General features: G+C 37.0%; 1 protein-coding gene across 1 annotated transcript; it reads right to left on the reverse strand.

The window, feature by feature from the left end:
* Nucleotides 1-393: 393 nt before the first annotated feature.
* cdh5 (cadherin 5) lies at nt 394-20,850 on the reverse strand. Its single transcript, XM_073836912.1, has 12 exons — nt 20,640-20,850; nt 16,167-16,388; nt 15,726-16,008; nt 15,465-15,578; nt 12,827-12,994; nt 12,546-12,724; nt 12,162-12,418; nt 11,935-12,071; nt 10,539-10,651; nt 10,346-10,448; nt 7,048-7,290; nt 394-2,902 (listed from the first exon to the last, which is right to left on the reverse strand). Exons 2-12 carry the CDS (start codon nt 16,386-16,388, stop codon nt 2,418-2,420), a joined length of 2,304 nt encoding a protein of 767 aa, XP_073693013.1. The 5' UTR covers nt 20,640-20,850; the 3' UTR covers nt 394-2,417.
* Nucleotides 20,851-24,276: the final 3,426 nt, after the last annotated feature.

A 24,276-nucleotide genomic window follows, 5' to 3' on the forward strand; every position in this document is an offset into this window, starting at 1 on the left:
GTATTTGAAGATTTTCCCTCTATTATATTGCATTATCTCTGTGTTCCTTGTAAGAAAGCCATTACTTTGTATATATACTATGAATGACCAAATCTGAAGCCTCAGGAAGTCCCAGCTGGGTGTCTCACAGATGTGTTAGGCGTGACATCACGCTGGAATTTCCGCTAACGTGCCGCTATCTGTGTGATCTGTTTGTCTGCACGATAAACAACAGACATTGTGAACTTCACCTCAAGGCACCCTCTGCTACCCAGACAGCATCGGTTTAATGAGACACGAATGTTCTTCTGCCTTCACACACACACACACACATTTGACATTTTGTCACTAAACTTGTTTTTCCTCATTAAATTGTATTCTAGAGTTTATTTTAAATTAAAGACAATAAAACAATTTTATGGAATATGACGTTTATTATTCAAATACAAAATTGGCAGTTTCAAAAGAGAAAACAAAAAGAATATTTTGAACAATAAAAACAATAGAAAAAAGGCACATATTTTTGTCCCTCTAACAGACACAAGAACCACATACTGAAATGTTTAGTCTGACTGCCCAACACTGACATCTACTGGACCTTTCCAAGAAATCTGACACATTTGTTCGTTAAAAAATATTCATACAACACAGTATACACTGTGTATAATTCATACATACCTACAGGAAATATGATAACAATAATGAACAATCACATGTACAGTCAACTGAAGATAATTTTAGTTACGGTTCCAGTTTTCTTCCAGTCAACTTTCTGTACATTGTTTTACTTGAGAAATATGACTGAGCAGTTACATGTTCCAGTGCTTAAACGTCGAATACTACAACCAGAATGATAAAGAAAGATATTTATCTAAAATAATTTAAGAAAAAGATGAAACAGACAATTTAATCTGTACGGTGAAGAAAAAAAAACATTCAAGAGCAGCGCAGTTTGTCTTGAAGGACAATGCCTTTGTGATCAAGACAGTGTGATTTATGTTGTTCTTTAACATTTTCCTGCTCTCCTCAGTTTTCTTTCTTTATCCCTTTAAGACAAGAAAACAGGAAAACGGTTTCAATCTGTTCCTTCACTTGAAAGATAAGAGAACAGGAAGTGCGTTTCCTTGTGCTCACACAGACGGGAAGTTGACATTTCAGTGACGGAGCTGCTCATTTTAAACGAGACGGGAGAAGAGTGCTTGGCGTGTAATTCCCTACAGGAAAGGAAGAAGGTGGCTTCCACATATTGTGCCCGTGGTTAATGGGGGAAACAGGGTAGAGTTTGTGCACAGAGGTAAATATTTAAGGTATAAAGATAGTTTACACATTTTTTCAATGAAAGGAGATCCTCTTGTCTATTTAGTCTTGAATGAAGGATGAACAATGTTGTCAAGACACTGGCTGGTTTGCTACACGTTTTTGTGAACTATAATCAAAATATTATTGAACAAGTTCAATTTAGCTTTTTTCTCATTTAACGCTGTTAAATATATAGCCACACGTATGATTCACATGGTAATACAGTTATTCAGACCACTTCTCACATTTCAACAGGCATACAACTCACTGCACGTTTCCTGAGACGTCTGCAATTGCCTTATAATGGCCGACCTTTGAGATTTGGGCTTTACTCATAACAATCGATGTGCTGATGATTCCTGTCAAATAAACTTGGAGTAGCCTTTAATTCTTTCAAAGTACAGTTATCACCACTTCCTTTGTTGCTCCCATGGCAATACAGTAGTTTTCCTGATGAGAAGAGTCTGCTGGACAATGCTGGCTCTGCAATTACACTGACCATGAGTCTAAAAACACTTGTATACATAGAAAAAACGGTGAAAACTGAGGATTTTTACAGGAATACAAGATGTGAAAAACAAGTATAAAAACACCACAATCTCATTGCTACTTGTAACTTTTAAGCTTGGTTGCAAATTGAGTCTAATCATACAAATTCATACGAATTGACCACCATGTCACCAAAATAAGTCAACAAAATATGTTTTCAAATGAGATTGGGTGGAGTAATAAAATATACGCAAAAAGAAAAAAAAAATCCTTCACAAAATGAACACAGATATTTTGTGTTCAAACGAAATCAGTTTTGCTGTAAGGATAAACCAGCCTAAACAAAAAAATAAAAGAGTTTGTCCGACCGGTGTCCAATGCTGTTTTATACAAAATCCACCTGGGGAAAAACCAGTCTGAGAAACCAAGGCAAGTTTTTCTACTAACATACACTATGAAAATTACAAATACAGTAGTGCTCATCATAATGTCATAACAATGCATGAAACAAGTATTGGCACTTGTTGATTCCTTTCTTTAAGGGACCCTTACAAAAAAAGTCCCATCAAGAGGCGTAGTCAGCAGTCTCCATCATGCTGATGTGTCCTCCTAGGACGATGACTACCTGATAACCTTGGCCTGCATTCGAATCAGTCGGAGCTGTCAGTGTCTGAGCCATCTACTCCATAGAGCTGAGCCAGGGTCCTGAAACGAGGTCCCCACTCGTGCAAGAAGTCATAGTCGTAATTGGACCCAGTGGAGGATGAGTCCAAAGAACTGAGAGAACCAGCCAAGGACTCAGATCCCTCATAGCCGTAGATGTGTAAAGTGTCATAGGGAATCCCATCTCGGTCATGGTCAGCCTCATCTTTCTTCACCTCGATCATCACGGCCATGTCCCCCTTACAAGCAGAGGGTTTCTTCACCACGGCGTAGAGCGAAGGCCCCGTGGCGGGCTGAAAGCTGCCGTCGTGACAGGCTGAGGACAGGATGGAAACATCATAACCGTTGGTGTCCATTTCTCCACCGCCTTCCTCGTCATATCTCACCAGCTGCTCGTGGATCTCGCCAGAAGACTTGGTAACCAACACTTCTTTCTGATAGCGCCTCCTCAACACCATAAGGATGACGATGACTAAGAAGATGAAAGAAATAGACACAATGTCAATATTATTTTTTCTTTTTTGTTCTTTCTTTCATTCATAATCATTTTAACAACTTGCTGGTTTATTTCTGCAATCTAATCTCATTATAATTTTGATTGACAACACACGTGGAAAAGAACATAAGGTGGTGTTGAAAAGGAAGTCTCTTATTCTCATGGGGGTATGTGAACTTCAGAATACGTCAACACTTTTTGTCTGAGTGTGACTGTAGATCAGCAGATTGTCTTAACTGTCATCACTCCTGCCTTGTTTCTCACATGTAGAAATGCAAGCACAAACCTCTACTTTAAAGAAGGTGTAGAGACGCAAGCAAAATGTCACTTACACTTTCAGGAAAAAAAAGGTACAAAGTCTGTCACTGAGGTGGTACCTTTTTAGAATGTACTTATATGTACTTTTACAATGTTAGGTAATGACATACTTTAAAGGGATAGTTCACCCAAAAATGAAAATTACCCCATGATGTACTCACCCACAAGCCATTCTAGGTGTATATGACTTTCTTCTTTCAGACAAATACAATCAGAGTTATATTTAACAATGTCCTGGCTCTTCCAAGCTTTATCAGATAGCACACGTGCGTCTGCATGATGTCTGTTAAAGATCTCTTGATCTGGAAAGCATCTGCTGTGTACAAACGTCTGTAAGATGTCAGTTTTACATACATTCTAATTCATAAACATCTTAAAGACATCTAATAGACGTCTATTTGACATCTGATAGGAAACGTCCAATAGACGTATTGCAGATGAGCAAACTGTCTTGCAGATGTAAATGCAGACATCAAATAGACGTCTCCGAGATGTACGTGTGCTATCAGGGATATAATGCCAGTCAGTAGTGGTTGAGATTTTGAATGGAAATAAAGTGCGTCCGTCCAAAATAAAAAGTGCTCTACGCGGCTCCAGAGGATTAATAAAGGCCTTCTGAAGTAAATCAAAGTTTGTGTACGAAAAATATCCATATTCAAATCTTTACAAACCATAATCTCTAGAGAGTGGCATTCCAGTGGATGACATAGGACTTAGGCATTGGACTTAAAACTGGTAAGAACCGAGTTTTGTTTACAACAAAAGAAAGCCAGTCTGCTTCTGGCTTATATTGAAATCCTCCAACAGTTTCCTGTACAAATCCTCGTTTTGTATTGCTAATTTTTGCTTTCTTCTCTGCACTACACTATGCCTACATCCTACGTCATCCACTGGAACACCAGACAAGTTTAATTGTGCGTATCCATTAACGCATCTTGACTGTTGTACAGTCTGACATTAAAGACACTGAGATCCCACAGTGTGACATGATCATCATGTTCGTAGAGTCTGACAAGCAACAATCGTAAAGCACTATTATAAATCGTGCAGTGTGCACCTGGCTTAAAGATTTTTCTTGTTGAATAGTAGGCGTTTATTTTAAGCATTAGCCACACATTTATTAATAAACCATATAAATCATAATAATTAGCCTATAATTGCCTACAAAGCCTAATAAGCGCTCAAGAGCATGCAAAAAATGCTTGCCACAGCGCACCACAAACAAAGAAATGATCAGTGTATCATTTTAATGGTAGGTTTATTTTAACAATGAGAGACAGAATAACAACAAAAAAATCCAGAAAAACACATTTCAAATAAGTTATAAATTGATTTGCATTTTAATGAGTGAAATAAGAATTTGATCCCCTATTAATCAGCAAGATTGGTTTCCAGGTGTCTTTTATACAGGTAACGAGTTGAGATTATGGGCACTCTCCTAAAGGAAGTTCTCCTAATCTCAGTTTGTTACCTGTATAAAAGACACCTGCCCACAGAAGCAATCAATCAGATTCCAAACTCTGCACTATGGCTAAGACCAAAGAGCGGTCCAAGGATGTCAGGGACAAGATTGTAGACCTACACAAGGCTGGAATGGGCTATCTTGTGGAGTTTTAGGCTCCGTCCACACGAAGCCGGTGCATTCCCTATCCGGTCATTTTTTTTCCCTCGTTCTAAAAAAAGTTCCGTAAACACGAAACCACTGAAAACGGTGTAGTATATATGCCAGACCAGTATGGGGTGCTGTAATTCTGCCATAGAGATACACTATACACGGAGAAGAAGACTTTGAGCATGCGCATAACCTTGCGCGCTGTACGAACTAAGAAGAAGAAGACGAAGATGCGAACATTATCGCTTGTTGCTCAGAACAGTTGCATAGAAGCAATAGATTTTGCTGTAATAAAGCTAGTAGGCTTAGTAGCAACACGAACACAATCATGTAGTCCGCCAATATTGTTGTTGCTGTTACGTGTGACGCAGCCGACACGTGATGTGATGACATCATCGTTTCACAAAATACACGGATTGGCTGTACACACGAAACCGGGAGGGTGTCGTTTTCAGATTTATCCGCTTTGGGACCCGGTTTCAAAAAATAGCGGTTTCAGTCTCCTAAAACGCCGGATCCGTGTGGATGAAACGCCAATACGATAAAAAATGTATACGTATACAGCGAAACGCGTCTCCGTGTGGACAGGCCCTTAATGATCATGAGAATGGTGAGTAATCAGCCCAGAACTACATGGGAGGATCTTGTCAAAAATCTCAAGGCAGCTGGGACCATAGTCACCAAGAAAACAATTGATAACAAACTACACTGTGAAGGACTGAAATCCTGCAGCGCCCACAGTGTCCCCCTGCTCAAGAAAGCACATGTACAAGCCCGTCTAAAGTTTGACAATGAGAACTAGGTGAAAGTGTTGTGGTCAGATAAGACCAAAATCATGCTCTTTGGCATCAACTCATCTCACAATGACCCAAAACACACAGTCAAGGCAACAAAGGAGTGGCTCAAGAAGAAGCACATTAAGGTCCTGGAGTGGCCTTAGCCATCAATCTGTGGAGGGAGCTGAAGGTTCAAGTTGCCAAACATCAGCCTCGAAACCTTAATGACTTGAAGAGGATCTGCAAAGAGGACTGGGACAAAAACCCGGTGGCCAACTACAAGAAACATCTGACCTCTGTGATTGCCAAAAAGGGTATTGCCACCAAGAAGGGGTCAAAATCTTATTTCACTCATTAAAATGCAAATCAATTTATAACTTTTTTTAAATGCATTTTTCTGGATTTTTTGGTTGTCATTCTGTCTCTCACTGTTCAAATAAACCTACCATAAAAATTGAGAAATTAGAAAATACTAGGCTGGCGAGAACTGAGTTTTGTTTACAGCAAAGGAAACCCAGTCTGCTTTTGGCTGACTTTTTTTTTTGCAAATCCTTTCTTCACTGCGCTTCCACATTTGTCAAATCTCACCGGAGCTTATGCTACGCCTGCATCCTACATCATTTGCTGGAACATCACTCTATTGTGAACGTCTACGACAGTTAGCGGAAGGTAGAGATGATGGTTTATAAAGTGTTAAATATGGATAATTTTCTTATACAAATTATGCATCAATTTGGTCTTTATTAACACCCTGGAGCTGTGTGGAGTATTTTTTTTTATGATGGATGGATGCATTTTATTTTGCTTCAAAATCTCAACACCCATTCACTGCCATTATAAAGATTGTGAGGCAGGACATTTTTTATTATAACTCCGATTGTGTTTGTCTTAAAGAAAAAAAGTCATATACACATTTTCATTTTGGGGTAAACTAATATGCACCGTTTAGGGTTAAACAACCACCTTTTTCTCATACTGTATGAGAAAACATATTCATTGTACAGTACACTAACTAACACTGAATATGGAGTTAAGCGACTACCTTACATGCACTTATTTACAGTTTTCCGTCCCTGGTTTATTTATACAACCAGACCACTTAAAGCATCATAAGATTGTGAATAAAATAAACAGCGTCTCCACTTGGGAAATTACAGAGAAAAGCCTTTCCTCAAAGACAGGATTTAAAATGTTCATATGTATCATTAATATAACCACCCTCCTGTCAGGTCATGAATCCTTCATAATCTGTTTTGCTAGGCTTGTTTAAATCATGCAATTGCTTTTAAAAAATGTGTTTATTTAAAAAAAAAGAAAAAAGGAAAATGCTAAGAAATGTGGGAATGCCCTTGCATGGATGTCTTTGTAACAGAAAAAGGAAAAGCAAGTGAGATAAGAGATGTGTGTAAATGTACCCAGGATGGTGACGATGCAGAGAAGAATGGCTAAGATGGCGCTGACGCTCATTCCGGTCTGGGCGTAGGCCATACAGTACTCCACCCGTCGCTCCGCCTGGCACGTGCACACTTTAATCTGGAGGAGGTTAATGCTCTTCTGTTCTGGTGTACCTCCGTCCACGATTTCGATTTCCAGCACATGCTCCACTGAGTGCTCTGTACTGAAACCGCCTTGCCTCAGCCTAATGCTCGCAGTGTTATCTACAACAAATATTAATAATTGAAGAGAGCAAGTCGTTAATTTGAAATGACTGACTGTGTATGCCACAGGTGCAAGCTTACAATTTTCATCAGCAGTGCTATTGTTGTCATTGGACTCTGCTTTTGTTTTCTGTTGATGCTCGGAGGGAAATGTTGCTGAGATTCGTCTGACAATTCAATGCAACCAGGCCTAAGAATATCCCATTTCACACAATAGTAGGAAGAGTAAATCTTCACTTTGACATTCGTGTGGCCTAAATTGAAGTGCTCATCTAGCACATTTTGAGGAAAGTCAGTTGCAGTTGTAAAAAGCAACATTCTGTTGTTACTTGAATACGTGACTAGAAATAAATGTAATTAATTTATAGATTACATTTAGGAATAATTAAAACATGTTTGGGGATTTTTTATGTTTTTGAAAGACATGCTTTAAGCTCACCAAGGCTGCATTTACATATGAAAAATACAATAAAACAGTAACATTGCGAAATTACAATTAGAATTACAATTTAATACAACAGTTTTTTATTTCTAATTTCTAATTTTACCTTTTCAGTGTCACATAATCCCTCTCAATTCTTTTTAATATGCTTATATAATTTTCATAAAAAAAAAAAAAAAACATAAAGACATTTTTCTTTGTTTTAGTGCACCTTAACAAACTGTGGTTTCCTTTCTACTTGTTTCTGCCAGAAAAACAGTAAACTGTCATATTAGTTCATTATACAGCTGTGAGGAAAGAAACCACAGCGTTCTGAAAATGTTTCTCAGTCTGGCACATTTAGAACATGGAGTGTCAGATCATAGATTCATTGTGCATGGCTGCTGCTGCTTTTAGAAAGCTTGTACCTAATGCATTTTACAGTATTTTGGTGGGTGTTTTCCTTTTCCTTTTATGCCTGATTACTCTAGAAATGAGCAGCAGTTAGTTTGCTTTGGAGTAGAGGACTAAGGATAAGTCTTAATGTATCTAGTAAATGTATCTGTACCTGCACAAGAACTAGATCTTTTAAAGGGGTCATGACATGAGAAATCAAATTTGCATTGATCTTTCGTCATATAAGAGGTCTTAGCTTTGTAGCTTTAGTAGCTTAACGGATGATTACACTGAATGCGAGTTTTGCGCTGTGTCAAAAACAAATAGAAAGTATAGCTGCAAGCTGCGATTACTGGGGTTCAAGCACTTTAAGGCATTTAAAGACATTATGTAGCAAGTCTTTTTTGAAAATACAGGTCATTTACCATAGAAATATTAAGTTTTGAAACGTTTATGACTGTTACAGCACCAGCTGTGGTCTGATCTCCTTAAAACTGTGCGTGCTTGTTTAGAATCACCGGTCGCAGATCACCACCAAGTTCTGTGAAGTTTTGAGTTTTTCTTTAGGCTTTATAGGATTTGGGGTAAATTCAGACAGGCTCCTTTTCTAAAAGACCCCGTTATAGCTTTCCAAAGGGTAAATTACCATTTTTTTGATAATTATTGACCAGAGTTCTGCATTGTTTTGTACTGCAGTTTTTTTTTTTTCCAGATTGAGCAAAGAAAGCTATGACTAGTTCGCAAAAGCAGGTTTTTTACATCTTCTCAATCATTTAACAAACAATTTTATTGACAGCCATCCGGAATGAAAAGTTCTGTCATATGATACAAATATCGCGTGTATGTGGGAAAAACAGTGCAGTGCACAATCGTTTGTGCCCTTGAAAAACGCAGGCCAATGGTGGCCTGATTTCCATGTTGATAGGACACATGGTTGCATAGTTATTGCCATTTTTATGTCTTTTTTTTAAATAGCGCCACCAAGTGGCCAAGCTCCATGATTTTTGTCCTGCAACCTCAGATTGAGCTCTTACATAAGTGTTCCGAGTTTGGTGAAGATATTTAATTGAAATGTTTTGGTGTCCCTTTGCGACGGCGAGTAGAAAAATTTGACTTTTTTTGATAATTATTGATATTCACTCTCCAGAGAATCTTTCTGCACTGGTTTGGTTCCAAACAGACAAAAAAACCTAGGACTAGTTTGCAAAATTATGTTGGCATGCCAGCCAATGACATAAGACACTTGAGCCTGCGATTGACGGTTTAGGAGTAATGAGCGATTTCGTACTTTTGATCGCTGTAGCGCCCCCCTTCAGACCAATTGGGGCGAGCCTTTGTGACTTTGTCGGCGGTGTGAGTACTACCATCCCTGCAAGTTTCAAGTCTCAACGACTTACGATTTGGTCTGCACAATCAGTTTTACGTGGAGATTGCTGAGCTGTAACCATTTATAACAATTAAATTATGGTTTTAGTGCTACATGCTTGAACCCCTAAATACAAATCACTGCTGCTATCTTGTCTAAACTGCATACAGTATTCAGATTTCTGACACAGTCCACGCGTTTGAGTCTGTCATCAATTGGACAAATGGAGTGAAAGGACTTTCGCTTTGATGTGTTTAGTTTAACAAATTGTTCGCGTCTTTGTACAGATATCACAAGGATCCCAGCGTAAAGAATAAGTGAATAGTTTTTTTTAATGGCATGGATGGTTTGGACTTCGGAGCATGTTGATTTGTAATCGAGGCACAGTTGTCATAAAGAAGAGAGTTCATAAAGAAATTTGTTGAAAGATGCAGTGAGATTAAATCTGACTGCAGCTGCATCACAAACTGTAAGTAAATGATTTTATAATGCGTTGTTCGGAAATGACCGTTTTTTTATCATGTTGTCAAAAGACTCATGCAAAGGGGTGTTGATATTGTTTCTAATGCAATGACGTTAGCCAATCATAACAGTTGCAGATTACTGAGACGCCTTAAAGGACACCCTTTTAAAAACAAGTCATTTCAGACAGAGGGTCAGAATGAGGGTTGGAAATAATAATTTTTACACATATTTATTTGCTTTTTTGTGCAAAAACTGTTATTAACATTAAAAGTAAACTTCAAGGAACTTATTAAAATAATTTAAAAAATCCATTAAATTCAACATTACAAACATTATACTATATCTATAAGGGTAGAGTGGCTGAACTACTCTGTGGATCAACTTTAGTGAACATGAATTCAACTCACTTTGATTGTCAGTAAGGGAAAAGTTTGAGCTCCTTTTTGCCAGAGTGAAACGGAATCTGCCTGGATTTTCATCCTTGTCGGAAGCACCCACAGTCCCGATGATCTGCAAGAGGGTAATGGAAATAGAAATATTTAGCTAAAGGAAAGTCTGTTTAAATGTGTTAATGTGAAATGTGTTCAAGTGACTCCATACCGTTCCAGGTTTATCACTCTCACAGACATACACGTCTCTCCCGTTAGTTAGTTCTGGTGCATTATCATTAATGTCAAGAACCGTCAGATTAACCTTCGCATAGGACTTTAGACCTGAGGATTCAGAGGAAAAAAACAAATTTACTAAATATCTTGGTCATAATAATGATTATCATACTAATGATGACGATGCATATAATTAACCACTACTTTGCTGGGGTTATTTGGTAAATATGTAAAGACATTTTTACTACAAATGTTTGCTACAATATTATTTTTTTATTAAATCAAAGTACTCTTGCAAATAAACATATTTATCACAGCAAAGCAGTTCCCAAAATTCACATTCTGTTGGATTTGTTGAACCAACTCTTTGATTAACAGATAAATTAGCCAGATCTCATTCAGTGAGCTTGTGATCCTTCCAGAATATAAATAAGACTGAAATCACAACTAAAATCACAATAGCCCAAAATCATATTCATATTTTGGAAACACAAATATTAAAAGTTCACAGACTTAACTAAATTAATGTTCCTCATGATGGTAATTTTTTTTGAAGGCTTATGTTAAAATGTATAAATTATTACAAATATAAATTGTCACCCTGGACCACAAAACCAGTCATAAGGGTAACTTTTTTGAAATCGAGAATTATACATTATTTGAAAAAGCTGAATAAATAAGCTTTCACTGATGTATGGTTTGTTAGGATAGGACAAGATTTGGCCCGAGAATGCAGCTTTTTGAAAATGTGCAAAAAAATCTAAATATTGAGAAAATCAACTTTAAATTGTCCAAATGAAGTTCTTAGCAATGCATATTACTAATCATTTATGGTTGGAAATGTCCAAAATATCTTCATGATCATGATCTTTTGGCAAGCACTCACGTTTTTGCTTTAAATTTCTTTTATAGGAAAACAAGCACTTATGTTTTTCCTGTGAATGTCAGATTTAAATGTAAAGGTGCACACTATACTTTTGCAAAGGTGTAGACTATATTTGTTTTATGTACCATGTATTATGTCTTTTAATTCCTGTGTTATATGTGTTGCGTATTGCTTTAGGTCTCTTTCATCAGGTTAATAGAGAGCTTTTTAGTGAGAACCTAAACACATCCAGTGAATGTCTTTTGGCAACAGAAAAATCGATAATTTTGACACAAAAATTGTATTGTTGGCTATTGCTACAAATATATCTGTGCTACTTACAATTGGTTTTGTGATCCAGGGTCACAATTTTGCTTGGATGAATTAAACTAACATTGTATAATATTAATATAAAAACACAATTTATTCCCTGAAAATAGAATTCAAATTAACATAATTCACACATTTGTTTTATTTCACAGTTTTGATAAAAAAGGTTTTAAAAAAGCATGTAATTATAACTTACCATTTGGTATATCCTCATGTGCTGTGACCTGGAATAGGTACGAGGATTCTTCCTCTCTGTCCAGTTGCTTCTTTAAGGACAGATGTCCATGTACAGGATCCACAGTTACAGGACAGTTTGGGTCTTCAATAGAGTACCTGGAGTGATAAAATGCCAACATTAGATTTAATCATTAAATCAAAACACTGATAGCCTTTCTCTTCTTTTTTTAAATTTAAAGTTTATACCGTATTTTGTAAGCAGTTGCATCTGGATCCTTTGCTGAAACAGCTCCAATGACTGAATTCTTGAATGGGCCCTCGTCGATGCTGAACTTGTATTCATTTCGGCTGAAAACAGGTGGCTCGTCAACATCAATTACACTGATGAAAACTTGGGCTCTCGTCAGCAGGTTGGGTCCTCGGTTATCTGGTGGTTTAGATACTGTTTGCTCGTCCACGTTTACACTGAATGTGTATGCGTTCAGCGTTTCAAAGTCGAGAGGCTGCAAACAAATTAGTAAAACAATAATTCTAGAGCTGATATTATAACTTAAATTGAAATCATTAACAGCAATGCTCAGTCTTAAAAATTCAAGTTGGCTAGTAGCTCGCTCAGTATTGAATGCTTACCATTTTAAGGCTAAGAACTCCATCTTTCAAATTACTTTGTTTCATTTCAAACACTTCACCAAATTTATGTATAGTAAAAGTTGGATCTTTGTTTTGTATCTCGTCTTTGTCCTCCACTCCTAATATGCCAATTTGATATCCAGGTTTGCTGTCTTCTTTTACACTATATCGGTATTCCCCTGCAGGAGAAAAAGACATTCTGTTGACGTTGACTAGTAGTGTAATAGTCATGCAGTGTGTCTTTGCTAAATATTTAGTTACAATTTTTAGAGTTTGCTTACTTGACTTGAAGGTGGCAATGTTGTCATTTATATCATTAATGTTGATAGTCACAATGGTAGTAGCTAAATTCCCACTAGTAACTTCGGGCATGTCTTTGGCTTGTATAGCAATTAGATACTGACTCTGTTTCTCTCGGTCAAGGGTGCTTGTCAATGTCCTGATTTCACCTAAAAGCAAAGAAAGGCAGTTATAAAGTTACAAACTTTTTCCATTTTTTAAATAAATATAAATAATTCAATTTCTGAATCAATCAAAGAATACTGGAAAAATGTATCATGGTTTCCACTTGAATATTAAGCTGTTTTCAACATTTATAATAAGAAGAAACAAAATTCTTAAGCATCTAATCAGGATATTAGAATGATTTCTGAAGGTTCATGTGACACTAAAGACTGAAGTAATGGCTGCTGAAAATTCAGCTAAAACAAACAATTTATTTTATTTACATTAGGGATGCACCGAAATGAAAATTCTTGGCTGAAGCCGAAGCCAAAGCCAAACAAAATTAAACACTGGGTCGAAGGCAGAAGCTCGGAATACCGAACACGGTTTTCTGTGTTTTCCCCCCATGTATTTTGCCAATTTTTTTTTCACATTGCATAAATTAAATAACCAATATTTTCTTATTACAGTTTTGTCTTGCTTTTCAAAGAAACAAATCAATCGCAAAACAACAAAATAGCAATAGCAATAACTATTAAATAATAACTGTTAAATAATTATTTAACACTGAGCATTTTTAACATTCTAGTAGACATTATAGCCTATCAATAAAGCACAATTTAACTTAAAATTAATAAGTTAGTAAAATAATATTCTTTGGCCAAATTTTAAGACCCCCTTCTTGAATCAAGCATGTGTTTTTTAATGTACAAATAAATGCAGCCTTGCTGAGCAAGGGAGAATGTAATAATAAATGTATGAATAGAGCTGTTGTAATGATTGTTATCATTTTTGTGTTACTTTTTTTTTTACTTTACAGAACAGTAAAATGACAATACTAACATTTATGAATGTTGACTTTTATTTTGGCGGAAACCCACAAGAAGACCTCAGTACTACTTTTTGCTGACAGCAGCAGATTTATGAATGATTCTCATCACGCAGATTTCCCTCACGCTTTGGACTTAGAACCCTGGCTTGTGCAGCCCTGTCAGAATAAATACAATTTGTGCATGTATTAGACAACATAACATTCTCTTGTCTATTTACTAATGGTTTAAGGCCATTTCACGATTTCAGTCTTCATAAAATTACCAGCATCAACCACCCCTTTCTCTTTTCATCAAAGAAATACAATGCAGTTCTAAACAGTCTCTCGCTGTCGGTGCTTGGAAAGTTTTAAAGGGATAGTTCACCCAAAAATGAAAATTTGATGTTTATCTGCTTACCCCCAGAGCATTCAAGATGTAGGTGACTTTGTTTCTTCAGCAGAACACAAACAAAGATTTTTAACGAAAACCGGTGCAGTCTGCCAGCCAAATAATGGAAGTGGATGGGCACCAAACCTTTAAAAATAAAAAAAACAGACAAATCCAAATTACACCCTGCGGCTCGTGACGATACATTGATGTCCTAAGACACGAAACGATCGTTTTTTGCGAAAAACTGAACAGTATTTATATAATTTTTTACCTTTGATACACAGCCACGTCCATCTGTCATAAGCACGAGCTTTTCATCCGGCATGTTGCATGTATACGCGCTCTGGTGTAGTATACGCAAATGCCGGAAATGATCTGTCGCATGTATACAACACTCATTGTTTACACAGAGCACAGAGATTGTGGGTATAGCGGCTATTCAAAATGGTAATTACTTGCGCTTATCCTGATTGTTCAAACCGATTTAAAGCTAAAAGATTACGTTTGCTTGCGCAACCTCATCCGGGACTTTTCACCGATTTCCCCTTACGGCGTTTGCGTATACGCCAGAGCGCATACACATGTAACGAGTCGGATGAAAAGCTCGTGCTCAGGACAGATGGACGTGGCTGTGTATCAAAGGTAAAAAATGATATAAATACTGTTCAGTTTCTCGCAAAAAATTATTGTTTTGTGTCTTAGGACATCAATGTATCGTCACGAGCCGCAGGGTGTAATTTGGATTTGTCTGTTTTTTTTTAACTTTTAAAGGTCTGGTGCCATCCACTTCCATTATTTGGCTGGCAGACTGCACCGGTTTTCGTTAAAAAGCTTTGTTTGTGTTCTGCTGAAGAAACAAAGTCACCTACATCTTGGATGCCCTGGGGGTAAGCAGATAAACATCAATTTTTTATTTTTGGGTGAACTATCCCTTTAAATGCTTCCACACTGTCGACATGTTTGCTGCATTAGTGCGCACCTCTATTTGAATGTGTCACGTCATTATTCGGTATAATTTATTCTGCCTTATTATTTCGGCAAACACCGAAAGAGCTTTTTAGGCTATTTTTGGCCGAATAATTTTGGTTGCCAAACATTCGGTGTATCCCTAATTTAGATAGATAGATAGATAGATAGATAGATAGATAGATAGATAGATAGATAGATAGATAGATAGATAGATAGATAGATAGATAGATAGATAGATAGATAGATAGATAGATAGATAGATAGAGATACAGAACTTTTATCCCAAGAGTTTCTAATTGCTTACCGTCATTGTTGATGCTGAAGAGATCTGTCCCATTTAACAATTTATACCCAACCATTCCATTTTGAGTGGTGGGATCATCAGCATCAGTTGCTTTTACAGTCATTACTATTGTTCCTGGAAAGATAATGTTTCCAAAAATGTAAGCATAAAATGAAAAAAAAAAAAAATGTTACAGTACTGCAACAAAATCCCCATTTCATAAATCCATCAAGTTGTACTGCATAATCTTTCTTCAGTTCTACATTATGGCCACTCTCTTACCTGCTCTAGAAGATTCGGTGATGGATCCAGAGATGTCAGGTGGAAACACAGGGCTATTGTCATTAATATCCAAGACCACTATTACAAACGTATCATCTTGGTCAAGCTGCCTTTTGAAATCATTGTTGAAGAGTGAAGCTGACAGTTTGTAGACGCTTTTCTCCTCCCGGTCCAACTTTACATGGACAAGAATATCCCCATTGTCATTTACAGTAAAAATATCGTTAGCACCTTCTCCTGAGAGATTATATCTTGCAGATGAAGTGAAAAATGTATTCTCCAGCTAAAAAGGGAAAGAAGTGGAAAAAATAACAAGCAAACATTACAAGAATTCAAAGCTTTGGTTCAGATGACTTTGAATTAAGCAGCAGATTTTGCATATACTCAAAGTAGCACTATATACATACTTTCAATAAATTTATCATGGTTTAGACCCTTTACCTTTCCAATTTTTATAGGGCTTTTTGTAGGCATTTCCTCATTCACATAAAGTTTATCCCATTTCCAGGCTCTCTTATGCCTTTGAAGCACTTTGCTCGGCATTGATGGCGTTTTCAGAGCTTGGTGGACATCAGCTCCTACGCTGAGGGTACATAAAACGACTAGGACACCTGCCCAGAAGCCAGGCTCAGTCATCTGCCTCCAGGCAGACTGTTTCATCATCTGTACACCATGTGAATAGAACCACAGAACAAAAATATATACATTAATTCATGCTTTTCAAGATGGTTTCCTCAGCCTCACAGGCCTCAGTGTGTTTAATGTTGGAAAGAAAGAAAGAAAGAAAGAAAGAAAGAAAGAAAGAAAGAAAGAAAGAAAGAAAGAAAGAAAGAAAGAAAGAAAGAAATCCACTGTTATCTCTGACTTTGAAATCCCTTCATTACACTGCCTGTCTCATTAGGGTTCCTCCTGTTGCGCAATCTTTCGACTGTATTCTTCTGAATCATGGGAAACAGCACACTCTAACTGTGCGATACTGTTAAAGCCTACTAATACGTTCCCATCCCAGATAACACGCTTTAGCTTGATGGACCATTCTTATGTTAGACTCATTTAGATGATGATATTAAGATGAGGTGGATTATGCTTCTTAAGTGTTCCTAAACTGCTAAATCTTCGCTATAGGGCCTCTTAAATTCTTCCACTCAAAATGATTACTTTTACATAAGGTATAAAATGCCCTCACTTTATAACAATAGATTCAGAAATTTACAGGCAGCGCATAAGATATGTACTATGCTTCCAGTTAACTCCTATTCAGAAGTTCCTGTTTATTCATGTCTTCAATCAGGTTTAGGGTAAAAGGGCAATGCGGTTCATTATCCACTACTTTGGTAAGTTGTAAGAGTTAAAATAGTTATACTTAGCTAGCTACCAAGATAAACACACAAGAAGGCATATTCATACAGTGTTTTGCATTAGTGCAGTGTTGGAGAGTAACTAGTTACATGTAAAAGAATTACGTAATTTAATTACAAAATACATATAACTGTTATCTGTTACAGTTACTGAGAAAAACTGTAATTAAATTATGTTACTTATGAAAATGTTAACAATTACAAATGGGGTTACATATGAATACAGATTTGATTGATTTCTTTCCAATATTGCATTGACTGCTCTAAAATATGAGACACCAATGTTTCAGGAGTTTAAGACACAGAATAGGACATATGCTTATTTGATAACGGTTTTATTTCCTATTTGGGTTTGTATATATGCTTTATTTTTTAAATTAACTGTTTTTTGTCCAAAAAAGGCATTGTTAGATGCCAGTGTTTCCTGTCATAGCTTTGCAAAGGTTTGATTTCAAATACAGTATCATAGCTATTAAACTATATCCTGTTATGATTTTATATCTGTATTTTACCTCTGAATGATATCAAGGTAAAAAGAGGTGCTAAAGTATGATTCTGAAGGATTTTGAAAGGCTGACATTAATCAGTGTTGAGTATTGTAAGGTTAACCCTACCTAATTTAAGGCCCGGTTTCACAAACAGGACTTAGAATAAGCCAGGATTAGGCCATAGTTTAATTAGGACATTTAAGTATTTTTTTATAAATGTGCTTAGAAAAAAAAAACAAAAAAAACATTACTAGTGTTCATCTTGAGAAAAAACAAAGGCACTGATATATTTTTGGATCAGTCAGTGCAAGTGTCTTTCAGTTGAAACAGCTCAGACTTACATTTAGTCTAGGACTAGGTTTTAAAAAAAATGAAAATATGCAGAAATTTAAATGTAGAAAAGTAATCAAATGTAATCAGTTACATTATTTTAATAAAGTAATTGAAATAGTTACACTACTTATTACATTTTAAATAGGGTAACTTGTCTGTAACCTATTACATTTTCCAAAGTAACCTTTCCAACACTGAGTGGAGAGAAGTTACAAAACACTTGTGGAAAATAATGTACAATACATTTGTAATCTCACCCCCATCAAGGAACGTTTTCATAACTTTAGCAAACATTCTGGCAAGGTTCATCGTGCTTCACAATGCCATAGAAAAACTTTTTTTTGGTTTAAATAGTTCCATAAAGAACCTTTAACATTTGAAGAACATTTCTGTTTCACAAAAGGTTCTTTGTGGAACCATTTAAACAAAAAAAAAGTTTTTCTATGGCATCGTGAAGCACCTTTATTTTTAAGAGTGAACCTTTTTAGAACCTTGTAGTCTGTAACCTATTACATTTTCAAAGTAACCTTTTCATATCTGAGTAGAAGAAGTTACAAAACACTTGTGGAAAATAATGTACAATACATTTGTAATCTCACCCCCATCAAGGAACGTTTTCATAACTTTGGCAAAGGTTCTGGCAAGGTTTACTCTTAAAAATAAAGGGGTTTGTGATGCCATATAATTTTTTTTAGTCTAAGTGGTTCCATAATAAACCTTTAACATTTGAAGAACATTTCTGTTTCACAAAAGGTTCTTTGTGGAACCATTAAAACAAAACAACAAAAAAAGTTTTTCTAAGGCATTGTGAAGCACCTTTATTTTTAAGAGTGAACCTTGTTAGAACCTTGTAGTCTGTAACCTATTACATTTTCAAAGTAACCTTTCCATATCTGAGTAGACAGAAGTTACAAAACACTTGTGGAAAATAATATACAATACATTTGTAATCTCACCCCCATCAAGGAACATGTTCATAACTTTGGCTAACGTTCTGGCAAGGTTCACTCTTAAAAATAAAGGTGCTTCACGATGCCAAAGAAAAACTTTTTTTTGTCTAAATGGTTTCATAAAGTACTGTTAACATCTAAAGAACATTTCTGTTTCACAAAAGGTTCTTTGTGGCAAAAGAAGGCTCTTCAGATTAAAAAAAAGGTAAAGAAAGAGACGGTTCTTTAAAGAACCTTTGACTGAATGGTTCTTTGTGGAACCAAAAATGGTTCTTCTATGGCATTGCTGTGAAGATGTTCTCAAAACATAAGCACAAAATCGAATAAAAAGTTTTAGTTGGATGTTCATCTAACACTTTTTAAACGTCTACTTGTTTCAGATTGCTCAGAGAACATTCAAAAGTAACATTCTCCTAATGATTGCAGTTATAAAATGGAATGTTCTCTTAATGTTCGCATGGCAATTGTTTTTAAATGTTCAAAGAATAATAATTTTCAGAACTCAATGAGAACATTAGAAAAACGCTTTTAGACCTTATTTTAATTAGCTGGGTCAGTACTAACTGGCTGTTTTGTTGCAAATGTAAATGTCTTTCATGCCAAGCAACACTAAATTACAACTTCTTGATAATTCAGTCAGCAGTTCTAATCTACTCTTTCTCCTCTCTTCTGCCCTTTCTGTTTTTTTTTTTTTATAGAGACAAAAATCAGAGCAGGTCATTTCCATTCAAACTAGTCTGTAACCATCACATATTTCTCTATCTCTCCACCCACCCCTCTCAGCATAAAACATTTTTAATTCAGTGCAGCACTATCAACAGCTTTGTAGCTGAGACTCATTGTGATCTCAGTACATTGACACCAAAGCGTGTTCACTACAAATTGTTCTTACCAATTGACATGATTGAAAAGCACACCATTTCCACAGCAATTGCTGTTTAAACCAGTCATTTGAAAGCCTTTCTCTGTATGTGTGTTAGTCCATGTGTGGGCTTCAGATTAAAATAGGTTTAATCACGGAGCAGCTTCCAGCAATCTGCAGTCTGCCTACTCTCTCCTTTAGGAAATTCAGCCTTGACATACATTAACTCTCCCCTTCTTTCTGTCACGTATCTTCCGTGCCACAACTTCCAGAAAGCTGTTAAAGGTGTCAGTGTCTGAAGTGTGTGCACTGCACCTGTTCTCACCTCTGACTCATCTGGTACACCTCTCTTCATTTAGATTCTAAGTATATGTGTAGCTCACGCCTGACATGTTTTATATTATTTAAAGTCTGAACTGTGGTGTTTTACATGACCTTTAATAATTAACATCACCAACTTCCGTTCTTTGTATGATGAGATGAGCACTGATTTCTGCATCTCTTCAAACATTATCCTTACAGTGGCATATGGGATAAGACGTTAAGAATAACCTGTAACTGCAGTGCTGTTTCAAGAAAAAAAGCAGGACAGATGGTGCACGGATTTATAATTGTTTCTCTGTCCTTAAGTAAAATGTTACATCCAGATAAGTTCAACGTCTTCCCATGGGTACTCGGTGTTCCTTGGGAATTTCCTTCCTATTAGTCCAGGAAGCATGACTTCGAATTTTTTGGATACATATGAGAAATATTATGCTATACACTAAAATTGGATTCAATTCCAATTGAATACACACACAGTCAGAGATACAGTATATAATAAAGAGCAAATGTCATAGCCTCAACTTCACTAGAAAGTAAAAAAAAAATCACTAGTATATATATACATATATATGACAAACATTAGAAAAAAAATCACCTACCAGAGTTTTGGTCCCTTCAACAGTCTTCCTCGATTCGAAAATCCTTACAGTAAATTATATCCTCCTCAGTCTCAGGTCAGCGTTGTCTGTTTCCAGCTGCATGTGAACCTGTCTGAGCTCCCACAGAGCTGCTCACTGGACAATCAGGCCCCTCCAGTGGCAAAAGTGATCAGCCCAGCCCAGCAGTTCCTCTGGCCGCTTCCTGTTATTGTCCCTGCCTCTTCAGTCCAGCTCCAAAGCCCTCTCTGGAAAATCAGATAAGATTCGCAGCCCCCTGACCACCAGTAGCTCTGAGAGGCAAGCGAAGCATTACGCCGCTGAACGAGAGCGAGAGAGAGAGAGAGCGTGAAAGAGACGGGGAGCGATTGCGACTGGGAGAGAGAGACTGAGGGGGCCGGAGGTGGGAGATCATTAAGTTCCAGCTCGTTCCCTTAAAGAGGAGAGGAAAGCAAAAGTGATTTATTATTCAAAGCTATAGAATAAAGAGCGAGATAAACAGGTTAACGGAGTTAAAGTAATCCTGTGAGATTTTCCTCAGAGTGGTATTAAATTTTACAGAGGCAGTGACTGTCATATCTGCCTCTGTGATCTTGTCTAAACTAGTAAGTGAGAACGGGGCGGGTGCGGGGGTCTACTCGTGCGTTCAGCGGAGGGTTGAGTTTAGGGACTGGGACTTGCGGCGGATGTATGTATCTGTCAGAAGTGCTTAGCGCTGTGCCCCATTGATCTAAGTGGAGAGAGTCAGTTTAGTAGGATTAGTTGCACCGAATGGCCGAGCCGTTTTGACAGGGGACCAAAGATAAATACCCCTGGGTGCTTAGACAGAGAAGTGCAGCCCTGCTTGACATTTGCTTCTGTTTGTTTGTCTGCTCCTTGGCTTTTGAAAGGATATTCTTATTTCTTCGAATATGTCTAGTGGCCTTCACTTTGGAAGACGTGGCTGACAGACTTCCACATCAGGCCTCTGGTAAAAAATCAGTCTGACCTTTGATCCTTTTTTAGCCCTCGCTTAGACCCCCCTGCAGAACTTTTATTCCAATTTGGTTGACTTTATATCTGCTTCCTCTTCTTAAAGATTATTACTTGATCTCATTTTTTAAATGTACAAACTGACACATGAAAAAATTCTGATTGCGATTAAGGGAAGAAAGGTTAACGCGTTTCATTTTGTGCTTTTGAAAGAACTGTTTTAAAATGGCACGAAGTGGAAACCGCCTGGTGTCCTTAAAGGATTAATTTCCTGATCATTTATTCACCCCATGTCATCCAAGATGTTCATGTCTTTCTTTCTTAAGTCGAAAAGAAATTAAGGTTTTTGAGGAAAACATTCAAGGATTTTTCTCCATATGGTGGACTTCAATGGAAGCCAATGGGTTGAAAGTTCAAATTGTAGTTTCAATGCAGCTTCAAAGTGCTCTACATGATCCCAGCCAAAGAATAATGGTCTTATCTAATGAAACAATCATTTATTCTCTCATTAAATCTATCTTAAATAAATCTTGTCTTGCACTACACTCTTAAAAATAAAGTTGCTTTAAAGGGTTATTCAAGCGATGCCATAGAAGAACCATTTTTGGTTCCACAAAGAACCATTCAGTCAAAGGTTTTTTAAAGAATCATCTCTTTCTTAGCTTTTTATAATCTGAAGAACCTTCTTTCGCCACAAAGAAACTTTTGTGAAACGGAAAGGTTCTTCAGATGTTAAAAGGTTCTTTATGGAACCATTTAGGCAAAAAGGTTGTTCTATGGCATCATGAAGCACCTTTATTTTTAAGAGTGTAGCTCAACATCACACATTACATTAGGGGCGTAGATTTAGGGTGGACAGAGGGGATGTGTCCCCACCAATATCCTCCGACCATTGAAATATCCCCACCAATAATTTAATCCACTTTAAAAATAAATAAATAAATTGCGCTGTAAACATTAACCTAGACACGCAGAAAGGGATAAATCACGTTCTCTCCTTGAGTCCTCCCGCCCCCAAAACACATACGTGACCCTGGACCACAAAACCAGTCTTAAGTCGCTGGGGTATATTTGTAGCAATAGCCAGCAATACATTGTATGGGTCAAAATTATTGATTTTTCTTTTATGCCAAAAATCATTAGGAAATTAAGTAAAGATCATGTTCCATGAAGATTTTTTTGTAAAATTCCTACTATAAATATATTAAAATTTAATTTTTGATTAGTAATATGCATTGTTAAGAACTTAATTTGGACAACTTTAAAGGTGATTTTCTCAGTATTTAGATTTTTTTGCACCCTCAGATTCCAGATTTTCAAATAGATGTATCTCGGCCAAATAGTGTTCTATCCTAACAAACCATACATCAATAGAAAGCTTATTTATTGAGCTTTCATATGATGTATACATCTCAGTTTTGTCAAATTTAACCTTATGACTGGTTTTGTGGTCCAGGGTCACATATGAACATTTTGATTGGCTGTGCCTTTCCCTGCTATCATGTGAGAGGCTATGGCTGCGTTCAGATACAAGCAGCGCCAAATGCAGTGGATTTTTTTTCCCATGCAAGAAGGTGTGTTGGGTGACATACATGTGAGGATGGCGGCATGTGGGGTGGAGTCATAGGTCCCCACCAATGTCCAGAGCAAATCTACGCCCTTGCATTACATAGTCACGTTGAAAAGATCTAGCCATGTAGATGTAGCCGGAACTACCCAGTGTTTACAAAGTGAATGTGCAAAAAAAGGGTAAAACAATGTTGGACGATTTTGAAGTTGGAGGAGATACTGAGATTTTCGCCCTATACTCTTAAAAATAAAGGTGCTTAACGATCCCATAGAAGAACCGTTTTTGTCTAACTGGTTTCATGAAGAACCTTTCTGTTTCACAAAAGGTTCTTTGTGTGAAAGAAGGTTCTTCAGATTCTAAAAAGGTAAGAAAGAGATGGTTCTTCAAAGAACCTTTGACTGAATGGTTCATTGTGGAACCAAAAATGGTTCTTCTATGGCATCGCTTGTTGCTTGTTCTGGTTTCACACTCAACTTGATTCTGTCGAACCCTGGTGCATTTGCATTCAAATTACATCATTACAAACATGCACAGCACATGATAGAAAACAATAAATTGTGTTTTTTATTAATTTCATGCTATTATGTTCAGCGGAGCAAACAACACTTGGGTTTACTGTATGTGTCGCATTTAGACTGCTTCCTGCCGCCTGCAAACATACTATTTTGAGGATACAACTGATTGTCATTCATTTGCCGCTCTGATTGCACTCGAAACGCACGAATACACTGCAGGCTCACTCCTGCTCGAATTCCAAGGAAAATCATCAACGCTATTATCTCTTACATGTGTTTTATTGAACTAAATCCATTGTAATCATCTGCACGCATACACAGGTTACTTTACTTCCTGAACAATTGCACTCGAGTCTGTGTTGCTTTCATATTCATGCGAAGCGCTACAGTTTGAGTGCAACCGAACTCAGACCACCTCCTTCAGGTAGTCTCGGGTTCGGTACCCTGATGTGCACCCGTGTTCGCAGGACAGCTTTTACAGCCAGATGTAACGAACTCTGACGCCAGACGAACTCGGGTGCGCACCAAGCGTGCTAGTGTGAAAGTGCCCTTAAGTGCCCTCAACGCGTGACCTTTCCAACAT

Source organism: Garra rufa, chromosome 3, assembly GCF_049309525.1.
Source record: "Garra rufa chromosome 3, GarRuf1.0, whole genome shotgun sequence".
NCBI lineage: Eukaryota > Metazoa > Chordata > Actinopteri > Cypriniformes > Cyprinidae > Garra > Garra rufa.